This window comes from Vipera ursinii (assembly GCF_947247035.1).
Source record: "Vipera ursinii genome assembly, chromosome: 3".
Lineage (NCBI taxonomy): Eukaryota > Metazoa > Chordata > Lepidosauria > Squamata > Viperidae > Vipera > Vipera ursinii.
The window spans coordinates 55,505,928-55,518,344 of NC_139516.1; the positions used below are offsets into that span (position 1 = coordinate 55,505,928).

Here is a 12,417-nt window from a genome sequence, read left to right on the forward strand (position 1 = left end):
AATAACAAGACTGAGAAGGCATGGAAAGTATAAATGGCAATGCATGAAACAGTATATGGATATAGTAGATGTGAAAGCAAATATGGCTTTTAGGAGTATTCAAGCTTATAATAAACGTTGCTGTGTCTACTAAATTAGACTATATTTATTTTCTTAACTTGAGGCTTTTAATTTATTTGGCTTAGTTGTTGTTTCATTTACGTGCTTTACATAACATTGCTCACCCAAAGGGGAATAATACACATAAACCTGTAACTATGTATGGAAAAGAATATGTTATGTGATCTTTGCAGCATTACTTTCAAGGGGCATGCAGAGCATTTGAAAGCAGTACTTCGCAGTGCACTGGAGTACATAGAAAACACCACTTTTTGACTTGTTGATGTACTTGCAGTTTTGCCAGGTTTCTGTGGCAGCTTTGAGAACTGTTCTTGGCTATCTCTGTGTGTATATGATTAGAAACGCATGTTGCTTCTGCTTGCTACTTTATTCCTGGGTATTGCAAATCATCTTTTTCAAATAGTTTGCCCACAGAGTCATTTTTTTTTTAATTGAGGCAGCATGTATCTAGATGATTAATTGACTGACTGACTGACTGACTGAAAGACAGACAAGCAGACAGACACATATTCGGACACATGCCCTTCATGGCATGGGTCCGGAATACCTCAGGGAGCACCTGCGGCCGGCATCAACTTCCCTCCGCCCAGTGCGCTCCCACAGAGAGGGCCTCCTCAGGGTGCCACCGGTCAAAGAGTGTCGACTGGTGGCCCCCAAGGGGAGGGCATTCTCTGTGGGCGCGCCGGATTTATAGAACCATCTTCCGGTTGAGCTCCGGATGGCGCCCGACCTTCGCTCCTTCCGGCGCGACCTAAAGACCTACCTGTTCGAACAAGCCGGCCTGGCCTGATGGGTGATGGGTTTGGGTTTTATTGCTTTTTATGTATTTTAACGTATTGTTATAGTTCTTGGGCATCTTGTTTAATCTCTTTTAATTTTTGTATTCTTTTTCTTTTAACATGTATTGCCCTGTTCACCGCCCTGAGTCCTTCGGGAGAAGGGCGGTATACAAATAAAATTATTATTATTATTATTATTATTATTATTATTATTATTATTATTATTATTATTATTATTATTATTATTATTATTATTATTCCCTAGAAAATCATAGGACAGGGGCTCCTAATCTTAGATATAAAATTGTCGCCATTAGGTGGCTCTCCAATATTGCTTTACTCATCGTAACCTGCTGCATTACCTCTTTCTCATTTGTAGGTGGCAGAAGAAGAATATCTAATCCAGGAGTTGCGGAAAATTGAAGCTAGGAAGAAAGAGAGGGAGAAGCGGACACAAGATTTGCAAAAACTCATTACCGCCGCTGACACAACCACTGAACAAAGACGTGCAGAGCGCAAGGCCCCTAAGAAAAAGCTGCCGCAGAAAAAAGAGACCGAGAAACCTGTAAACGTCTTATACTTCCCTTGCTCGTTTTCTTACGGTGCTATCTTACTGTTTCAGTGCCAGGAATGGTTGGTTTTCTGTATAGGTTTTGCTTGGGCAATTTGTTTTGTTTCTTTTCAGTCCTTGAAGCAGTCACACAGGAAGCTGCAGTATGGCCACAGTTAAGATGGCAGGAAAAGAACTGAAATTGCTAGGCTGGAAAGGAGATAAAGTGGGCTTAAGACAAACCCTCTCAAGGGGCATTGTGAACACACAGTCAGGAAATAGCTCTCCACTGTGTCGTTCTGCACAACAAACGTGGAGAGTGAAAAATGCCAATTTTAAGCTGTTAAGTGTGAATGCTAAAATTGAGGGACACCTTGGATGAAGCAGTCTATTTACAACGGCGCTTGATCATTGATTTAGGTTACTTCCTTTCCTGTTTTCAAAAAATTAATATACAGATGCTTGTTTAACATTGGAATGTATTTTATTTTAAAGTAAACACACATAAAATATTTTGTATAAACAGAAACATTTCTTTTTTAAAAAAAGTTAATATTGAAATATAGGCAAGGCACCAACTCATACAAATAAATAGTGGTTATGCGGAGAGAAAAGAACAGTATAGCAATTCAAATAAACATAACAAAAAGTGGGAAAAAAGCTAATTTAACACAAGGAAAGAAAAAAGAAGTTCCATTTAATACAATTTAATATTAATGTAAAATTAATTACATCCTTAAGCTTATTATTAAATCTAGACCACAGATAATGTACTTTTAAAGATGATTTCCCTTAAAATGTGCACCACAAAAGTAGGAAGTCCAGAAGATAATTGTTCTGATCAACTCAGGAGGACCAGAACAATTCATATTGGAATGTATAAAGTCTGAACTGCTAACGCATCTAACTTGTTACCAGGTAGAAAACTTATTGTTAGATGATCGATAATAAAAACATTATCTCCTCTAGTGCTGACAGTGAGTTTCTAAGATTCGGGATAAGTGAGAGGGTTAAAGAATAATTGAAGCAATCCTCTCTGTAGGCCACTGAGCCTGTTTTTTCTCCTCACCCCTTCCCAGTTGCAGAACAATATTTTCCTGAAGGTTGCAGATGGTAGATGAGACTGGATAATTTAGGGAGCAACTTTGACCTTGAGTGCCTGTCTTAACACTTTTTACCTATCATTCTTGAATATCTTACTTATAATCTTAAGATTGTGGTTATTTTTTGTTTTGTTTTGTTTGATAGTGTGGAATGGCAACGTGCCATATCATTTGGAGAAGATTCTGCCTTTCAGTGATTAAGATGGGACCTCAGCACAAATGTCATATGAAAATGCATTTTTTGTGTGTGTGAGCAAGACTGGCTTTGTATCTGTAAATCCACCAGGTAGACTTAAGATTTAAGACCTCGAAAATTTGAAATCTGTGGCTTGAGGTTCTCTTAGCTTCTTAGTCCTCAATCCCTGACCAGACAGATTCTTCTATTCTAGTACATGTAGAATTAAGTAGCCATTCAACTTGCTTTAGGTATATCTGGCTACTTCCCACAGTATTGCCTGCATGGAAGTAAACACCTCAAGATTCCTAAAGGCAGTTTATGTTATTGCAAAAGTGCTGTTTCAACCATGACAGAGTCCATTAGGAGTCAATTATCAACTGTAGCAGGAAACTCCTTTTTTTATTAAAAAAATTGCATTTTAACTAACAATTTGAATTGAGGGCTGTATCAGCATCATCTCAACAAAGGGAAGTCATTAACCAAAGAGTCAATTGAGGTTGAAGCTTTTACAGCTCATGCTTGCATGTGAGGTATAGCAATTTATTTAATTGCTCTGATGTGGCAAAGCAGGTTATACAATGGGGAGGGAGTCAACTTGCCCTATATTTTCATTATGGATTCAATGGGAAATTGTTGAGGGGAGTTAGTAAGAATTAGTCTAAAACTATTCTGAGATTATCTCAAACCCAATAAATCGGGGCTTTTAAAAAAGAAGTTTAAATGCCTCCACAGTGCTTAGTATACAGGATCTAGCATACACACCAGGTGATTTGATATTTCCTGCTATTTTTATAAAACATTATTTTGGTTTTGACTGCAAATTGTCCTGGGTGTGAAATTTAATTAATTAACACCAACATATTTTGGCATGCTGATATGGGTTCAGGTATTTAAAGGGATTAGTTTAGCTACTGTTCAGTATTCAGCAAGGACAGAATAACTGGTTTGCTGTTATTGAGGCAGGTTTTTTGCATAGAAAATGAGGTTTTACTTTACTTGCTGCTTAAGTAAATTGAATTTGATGTCTTTAGTACCATAGGTTTTGTCCAGATACAAGTAAGAATGTCTGAGCATGATATCAGGAAATTCTCTTGTGTGTTTCATTCCCTTGACCATTGGATTTGTCTTCAGTGAATACATGATTTTAGAGAAGATATGAACCAATTCCTGCATAGTTCACACAACTTCTAAGACAAGAGCTAATAGTAGTTTTTCTTTTGAAGAAACATATATAAGGTTTCTACATCATCCCCATTTTCTAGTGAGCTTGTGGAGGCGGGGATTGTATTTCTTTTTTCAATAAGCAAGTCTGTGATATTTGATAGCTTTTCTATCCTTAATACCGTTGAGCAGTCTCTAAGTAAAAAAAATTGGATCACCCAGCTGTGAAGAAAGTGGATAAGATCCATCAGCCCATTGAATCAACATATTTTTCTTTCTGATTCCATTCAGATGTAATAGGGTTTTCCCAAGAAATCATAGTTTGTTAAAATGTGAATGAACAATTGTGCAATCTTGTGCGCTTTTTGCAGTAGAAGTTCCACAGTTTCTTTTCTGTCACTTCTGAAATTCAAATCAAAGGTTTATGTTTTGGCTATAGATTTACAATAGTTTCCAGTTCTAGTGTCTAGTTCGGATCAATAGAAGATAGTTAAATGGCCTAGTTTCCACATGGGGAAATGGAAACTATGGCTTAAGTATCCTGGACCTGGCATAAGCTGAAGAAAAAGGATTGCAAAGACAAATGTATTTACTGTCATTATTAATATTTGGACCGTGGTTTGTTGGAATGCCCATTATGTCAGAGTAGAATCACTGTAACATTAAAGATGGTAAATATACAGGTGAAACTCAAAAAATCAGAATATCGTGCAAAAGTTCATTTATTTCAGTAATGCAACTTAAAAGGGGAAACTAATATATGAGATAAGACTCATTACATGCAAAGCAAGATAGTTCAAGCTGTGATTTGTCATAATTGTGATGATTATGGCGTACAGCTCATGAAAACCCCAAATCCACAATCTCAGAAAATTAGAATATTGTGAAAAGGTGCAATATTCTAGGCTCACAGTGTCCCACTCTAATCAGCTAATTAAGCCATAACACCTGCAAAGGGTTCCTGAGCCTTTAAATGGTCTCTCAGTCTGGTTCAGTAGGAATCACAATCATGGGGAAGACTGCTGACCTGACAGTTGTGCAGAAAACCATCATTGACACCCTCCATAAGGAGGGAAAGCCTCAAAAGGTAATTGCAAAAGAAGTTGGATGTTCCAAGTGCTGTATCAAAGCACATTAATAGAAAGTTATGTGGAAGGGAAAAGTGAGGAAGAAAAAGGTGCACAAGCAGCAGGGATGACCGCAGCCTGGAGAGGATTGTCAGGAAAAGGCCATTCAAAAGTGTTGGGGACTTTCACAAGGAGTGGACTGAGGCTGGAGTCAGTGCATCAAAAGCCGCCACCACACAGACGGATCCTGGACATGGGCTTCAAATGTCGTATTCCTCTTCTCAAGCTGCTCCTGAACAACAAACAACGTCAGAAGCGTCTTACCTGGGCTAAAGAAAAACAGACCTGGTCTGTTGCTCAGTGGTCCAAAGTCCTCTTTTCTGATGAGAGCAACTTTTGCTTCTCATTTGGAAACCAAGGACCCAGAGTCTGGAGGAAGAATGGAGAGGCACACACTGCAAGATGCTTGAAGTCCAGTGTGAAGTTTCCACAGTCTGTGTTGATTTGGGGAGCCATGTCATCTGCTGGTGTTGGTCCACTGTGCTTCATTAAGTGCAGAGTCAGCGCAGCCGTCTACCAGGAGATTTTGGAGCACTTCATGCTTCCTTCCGCAGATGAGCTTTATGGGGATGCTGACTTCATTTTCCAGCAGGACTTGGCACATGCCCACACTGCCAAAAGGACCAAAACCTGGTTCAATGACCGTGGGATTACTGTGCTTGATTGGCCAGCATACTTGCCTGACCTGAACCCCATAGAGAATCTATGGGGCATTGCCAAGAGAAAGACGAGAGACATGAGACCGAACAATGCAGAAGAGCTGAAGGCCGCTATTGAAGCATCCTGGTCTTCCATAACACCTCAGCAGTGCCACAGGCTGATAGCTTCCATGCCATGCCACATTGAGGCAGTAATTGCTGCAAAAGGGGCCCAAACCAAGTACTGAGTACATATGCATGCTTATACTTTTCAGAGGTCCGATATTGTTCTATGTACACTCCTTGTTTTATTGATTGCATATAATATTCTAATTTTCTGAGATTGTGGATTTGGGGTTTTCATGAGCTGTACGCCATAATCATCACAATTATGACAAATCATGGCTTGAACTATCTTGCTTTGCATGTAATGAGTCTATCTCATATATTAGTTTCCCCTTTTAAGTTGCACTACTGAAATAGGTGAACTTTTGCACAATATTCTAATTTTTTGAGTTTCACCTGTATAATCCAGATGGTTAGCAAATGAACCATATTTGATATACAAGAATGCCTGGATTTATATAATGAAAATTCCCTGCCTATTTTAGTAGATGTAGAATTTGCTTGCAAAAGAGGAACAGAATAAAAAGAATTTGTGAGAGCGCCTCTTCTTTTGAGAGGTGTGTATGTGTGTGTGTGTGTGTGTGTTAGGGATTCACCCCCACCCACATATTTTTAAAATTATAGTTTATGTAAGAATTCACATTAGCCTCCACGAAAGAGACCTAAAACAAGATGGATCATGACATCAGCAAGTATTGTGGGCCCAATTGGCAAAAGAAAGCTCAGGACCGTATAGCTGGAAACATGCAGAAGAGGCCTTCATCCTGCAGTGGATAGACAGTGGCTAAAATGAGGAGGACGAGGAGAAGGAGGAGGAAGATATGTAAGAATTTAAGACATTGAAACATTCGTGAGTCTGAAGTGTTTAAACAGCAGATAAATTATAATTATAAATTATATTATGGGGAATATGTAGCTAGAAGGGGGAATGTGAGGAATGATGAGTTTGATACATTTGCTGCAATATAAAGCATAAGGAGAACAAAGATTAAGATGAATGCTGGTTTTCTGGAGGCTGGAAAATTCACGCTTTCCTGTATAGCAGATGTTCTGCATATTTTTCTTATTTTACACAGTCATGCACATCACACCTTTGGGTTATTATTTGCTTGAGAAACTATGAAAAGACAGAATCATAGGAGTGAGGTAAAAAGTTTTATAATAGGTGTCATTCCATGAAGGTTGATATGGGACTTGACAATGAGCCTTCTAGTTATGAACTGAAGTAAAAAGATAAGATGTCCAAATCAAAACATTTTACAATGGGCTAAACCAAATAATGTATTAAATTCCGTAAATAAATAATATTTGAAAATCTTTGGGCCCAGATATGACTTTTAAAGACCTGGTTAATGAGAGATCTGGTGGATTTTAGCTTATAGGAATAGTGCTGCCTTTAATGTAAAAAAAACAAAACACCAACCCTTAAGGGTGGATTCAGATGCTTTGCCTTATCTGATAGATGTTGGCTAGTTTTGAGGAATTAAAGGCCATAAACATCCCAGGCAAGTAAAATATTTTTTTAAAAAATATATCCTGTTCTATGAAAGTATTTGTAATAGTCATTCTAAAGGCAGTTTTCTGATTTCACTTCAGTAAAAAAAGTAATTTCTTTTGTTAATTTTTAAGCATTCTACATGTTTGTTTTGTTACATGATTCTAATTCTAAGAAAGAATATCACACTTTCCAATTCTATTTTCTCGCTACTGATACAGTCCACAAAGTGTTAGATTCATAATGTCACAAGAAAGCTAGCCAGCTCCATAGGGCTTAATTTTAGTCCTTGTGAGAGAATTCTACAATGAAATGCACCTGCTTTATCTAGTTGGAAAGTCAATTCTAGATGCATTTATGTGGAAATAAGCTCTAGTGTACCTAAGTATGATACTTTATCCAAGTCCAAGAGTTCACATCTTTTCAGCTTTTGTTATCCTATTTCTGTGGAGAGGCTCATATTTGTTTTTATGCACTAGTCTCACTTTTAGTTCTAAAATTTATTAACTATTTAAGGAATGAATGTCTAACACCATTATCTAATTCAGAAGCTAATGTAGTATAGATATATAGTTGGAACTATATAGATGCCATGTATCACTGTGAATACACTGACAGTAATCAGATTTCATCGTCATATCACCTTGCTCACTTGCGGTGAATAATTTTAAACAAGTACTGTGCATAGATACTATATTTGTACTAGATCCTGTAGATTGCTGTTATCTTAATGTACTAAAGCCATATTGTTACAATTTCAATTACATTTAAAATAGCAGATAGGCTTAGAAGCAGTATGGTAAATGAATAGTTCTCCTCATTTCCTATCCATCAACTCCCTCCAAAGGATTTTCATTTGAATTCAAATTTATCTCTGACAAGTGTTTTTCTAGCAAGAAGCTCTGCTTAGGGTTTTGCCTTACCTTCACACTTTATCTTGAATTGTCCTTCTGTTTTAGGCTGTTCCTGAAACAGCTGGCATCAAGTTTCCAGATTTCAAGTCTGCAGGTGTTACGCTGAGGAGTCAAAGGGTAGGTGAATGTGCTAGTCTTTGGGATCTAAAGGGATACCTGCTTCCTCTCTTTCATTTCTTCTTCCTTTCCTGTTAATGATCTAATGAAGCATGAATTGCAATACTGTAGTAAAAGAGCTTCAGCTAATTTCTGGAGTATAGAGTGTAGCTTTTTTTAATCTTTGAACCTGTCTTTTTCCTCTTAAGTAGGGGTGGGTAACTTGGGTGTGTGTGAAGAGATTTACTTCAGTTTTTAATTATTTTTTTTCTTGGCCACTTCATGACATAAGCTGGGGCAAAAGATTTAATGCTTTTGAGGGACCTCTTAAGTGGTGAAATGGATGTATTAAATCTTATAGAGCTTTAAATAAACTTTTTTGTGCTCCGCCTCCCATTTTCAGGCTGTCGCACTGTAGAAAATCAGTAGTACAGTAGTCCTCAACAAGTGTAATGAAGCCTGCCCATTACAGGTAGTCCTTGATTTACAACAGTTCATTTAGTTCAAAGTTACAACGGCACTGAAAAATGTGACTTATGATCGTTTTTCACAGAGCTTTGCAGCATCCTTATGGTCATCTGATCAAAATTCGAATGCTTGGCAACTGGTTTGTATTTATGACCATTGCAGTGCCCAAGGTCATGCAATCTCTTTTTGCGACCTCCTGACCAAGTTAATGGGGAAGCCAGATTCACTTAACAACCGGGTTACTAACTTACCAACTGCAGTGATTCGCTTAACATCTGTGGCAAGAAAGGTCATAACAAGGGGCAAAACTCATTTAACAAATGTCTCACTTAACAACAGAAATTTTCGGCTCTGTTGTCGTAAATCGAGGACTACCTGTACAGTCATAAGTCGCACAGCCGTCAACACAGAAGCACCCATGTGAACTTGGATTCAGTTAATGAACCCCCACCCCTTTCTCCCCAATGCAGTATTAAGTGCCTCAGAGGCCCCAGGGAAGCCCCTGGGAGACCTAACACAGGCCCTGGCCTGGGCCTTTCAATGCCTCCCCCACTCCCTGAGGCACTCCATGTTCTTCTTCCCACCCTTTGGGGTCCCAATAGGTCATGGGCTTACTTTGCCACCCAAGTGGGTTCAAAATGCTCCCCATCTCATACCGATCACTCGCTTACCTTTTACTGTAGATCTGGAAGTTCTGCAGTTGACATTAGGGAAGAAGAAACTGCTCTATCCCTAGGCCACGTGGTCTGGTTCCAGAAGCAGGCACCATTTTCGAAGTGGCATAACACCCCCCCCCCCAACTTCACAGTGGACTAGTCAACAAGTTGTGGGCTGTCTTTCAAAAGCTTTAAGGGTGGTTTTGTATGGTCTGTTTTCAAATACAAAGTTGGGAAAATATATGGAAAGTTATATTTAAAATGAAATTAATCAGAGTAATTCTGTATCATGTTGGAATGCTATTTTTGGGTATGGCCAATTTTTTTTTTTTGCTGTTGCAGAAGGTAAGAGGCCCTGGTTCAGTTTTGGAGTCAGACTCATAAAGTTCACATCAAACAAATCATGGATTGTTATGAATATGAATGTTAGACTCAGTGATCTTTTATTTATTTTTTATAATTTTTTATTTCAATCAGATAGCTAAAATACAAATTCCAAAAGATAAGAAAAGGCAAATTTTACAAAAAACAAAACACAATTAAAAAAAACATTTAAAAAACAACAAAAAAAGAAATTGTGCATTAAAAATTAATTTAAAATGTGTGAGCTAAGAAGGATTAGCTAGATATATGGGCATTCAACAAGAGATAGCAAGTGGCATTGCATGTGTCACAACATCATGAACTGACTACCGTGGTTCACATATGCAGCTTAATTTAGGTGTCATGGGTTCTGTCTGATGCCTGCGCCTCTCATGATCGGTATATAATGATTTTGATTACTCTAAATGGGCATTCTAAACTTAAGTATAGGGCAATCTTAGGACACTTAATAATAAGGTTCTCCTTCTGAACTGAAATTGAAACTAACATTTTGTTATCCTCATTTGGCTAAAACTTTCTGGTAAATTTGTTTACAGTCAACTTTGGGCCAGCAGACCTGCTTAGAATTTTGAAACGTTACTGTCAGTTTTCTAACAGAAGAGCTTCTATGAAGTGAGGAAGTCCACATATCTTAAAAGTTGCCAGTGTTGACAAACATTGTTCCAAGGCTTTCTCAAACTGGTTTCCTGAACCAGTTTTAGACCAGGGGTGTCAAACTGCTGGCCCATGGACTGGATGTGTCATGCCGAAACTGCACCCACCCCATTGCCGGCAATGGAAAAAAAGTCACGATACATTGCAACACGTCACGTGATGTTGCAAGTATGACCAATGTTTTAGACTGTTTCTGTCATGACCAACCAGTTTATCCACCATACCTGGATAATTCAGCATCCAGGTGTGTTGGATTCCCATTTCTGCTAACGTCACCTATGGCAGCCTCTTTCTATTTCTGTTCCTTATTGGCAAAATTTGGAAATAATATAGAGTGGGACACATGCAAAGGTATGGAAGCTTTGGGGAACAATTGGGGGGATTTGTTAATTGCCTGGGTTAAATCTTCTTTAAGTTCATATTCCGTCTTTCCATTTAACACAGTAGAGAAATCAACATAGGTCTATTTTTTTAAGTAGAAGGGACATTTTTTAAAAATGCCTAGGCTTCCTGCCCCTCCATCACGCTTTTTACTCCTTGGGTTTGTGATGATCATAGAAATGAATAGGTGTATTTACTATAAAGCACAGCTTATTTTGGATGTTCTTTGTGAGTAAAAAAAAACTCGGTGCACTCTAACAGAACACTCCCCTAGTAAGATCAGTACAGATACTGAAATATTTCTTAGGTGCAGAGCATAATTCAGGTCTGGTGAAACTGCACCTATTGAGGGCGGTCTGTTTTTGAGAAATGCATGATAATCTACTTGTGATCACTTCCAGGGTGACAGTCAGGGCTTTTTTTCTCATAGAACGCTCAGAACGGAGTTCCGGCACCTTTTTTGGATGGAACCTTGTAGAGTAGGCAAGGCGGGTTGTATGACATGTGTGAGTTCCGGCACCTTTTTCTTTTATAAAAAAAGCACTGGTGACAGTGATATTAGTATGCAGACATTTTGTTTGTGGTGGAAATGTGCTACCTAGAGAAATTTGAAGAGACATTAGTACTTTTAGCTGCAGCCAGTTTCTAATTAAAATTTAACTTGCTACCTTTGATTGTTAAAGGACAAAGTTTGGGTGCTATTCCTGTGTAGAATAATTATATTTTCCCTTTAAGCCCTTGTCTTTTATTTCTCTCTGCGATAGTAAGATATAGCGGCCATCTTGTAAAATGTTTTCTATAACATCCAGATGCTTGTGCGCCAACTTGGGTCATTTTTTTAAAATGCAAAATTTACTTAAAATCTTTCAAAAGCTATAGGCCCTCTTTAAATGGAGAATCCTTTGATTCTTATTAGTATCCGTTCAAACTTGAATGAAAACTTGCTTCATGTTAAAAGTTCATAAATTTAGTTTCATTAAGACATGATTTCCCCTGGGTAAATATATATTGTCAAGCAATTCTCAGTCATCCGTCTGAAGAGACTATAAGAGAAAAAAGCATGTTTGGGGATTCGGGTTCAATGTTGTATCTCTTGCATGACACACGTCAAGAGGGCTGGACTCTATCCTGCTAAGTCTTTGATAATGAGGGGAAAACAGTAGGATGAAAGAAAGTTCTTAGCAATTTCAGATCCACCGAGTTCACTGGGGAATGCTGTGGTACAATTGTTTAGTTCACAGCTGGACACTCCACCAAGAAAGGCTTCCAGCTGGTAGTTTTACTTGTTACCTGCTAACTAGGATCTTGTAGACAAATTGGTGGTCAGACCAATTAAAAAGAAATGGGGGGAGAGGGAGCTTTCATTCCCATTGATTCACACATCCAGCCTTACTGGCTTTTAAATATTTACTAGCCAACCGAGCACTTTTTTAGCATTGATTAATGAGGTACAATCCACTGTGGTGCTTGCTTGCTCTGAGCACAGGGAAGGAGGGTGCGGGCTAGGACTATTCAAGATAAAAGTGTATTTTTGTCTGTGTTGGGCACAAGGGAAGGGGGTCACTTGAATATGTGTATGTATTAAAC

At 38.3% G+C, this 12,417-nt stretch overlaps 1 protein-coding gene across 1 annotated transcript in view; it reads left to right on the forward strand.

Annotated features, from left to right (window-relative positions):
- Positions 1–12,417, forward strand: part of DMAP1 (DNA methyltransferase 1 associated protein 1) — a 43,685-nt gene that overhangs the window by 10,747 nt on the left and 20,521 nt on the right. The window contains exons 8-9 of the mRNA XM_083358458.1: positions 1,279–1,464; positions 8,237–8,308. Coding sequence (XP_083214584.1) covers positions 1,279–1,464; positions 8,237–8,308 — 258 coding nt within the window. The remainder of the gene's footprint in view (positions 1–1,278; positions 1,465–8,236; positions 8,309–12,417) is intronic.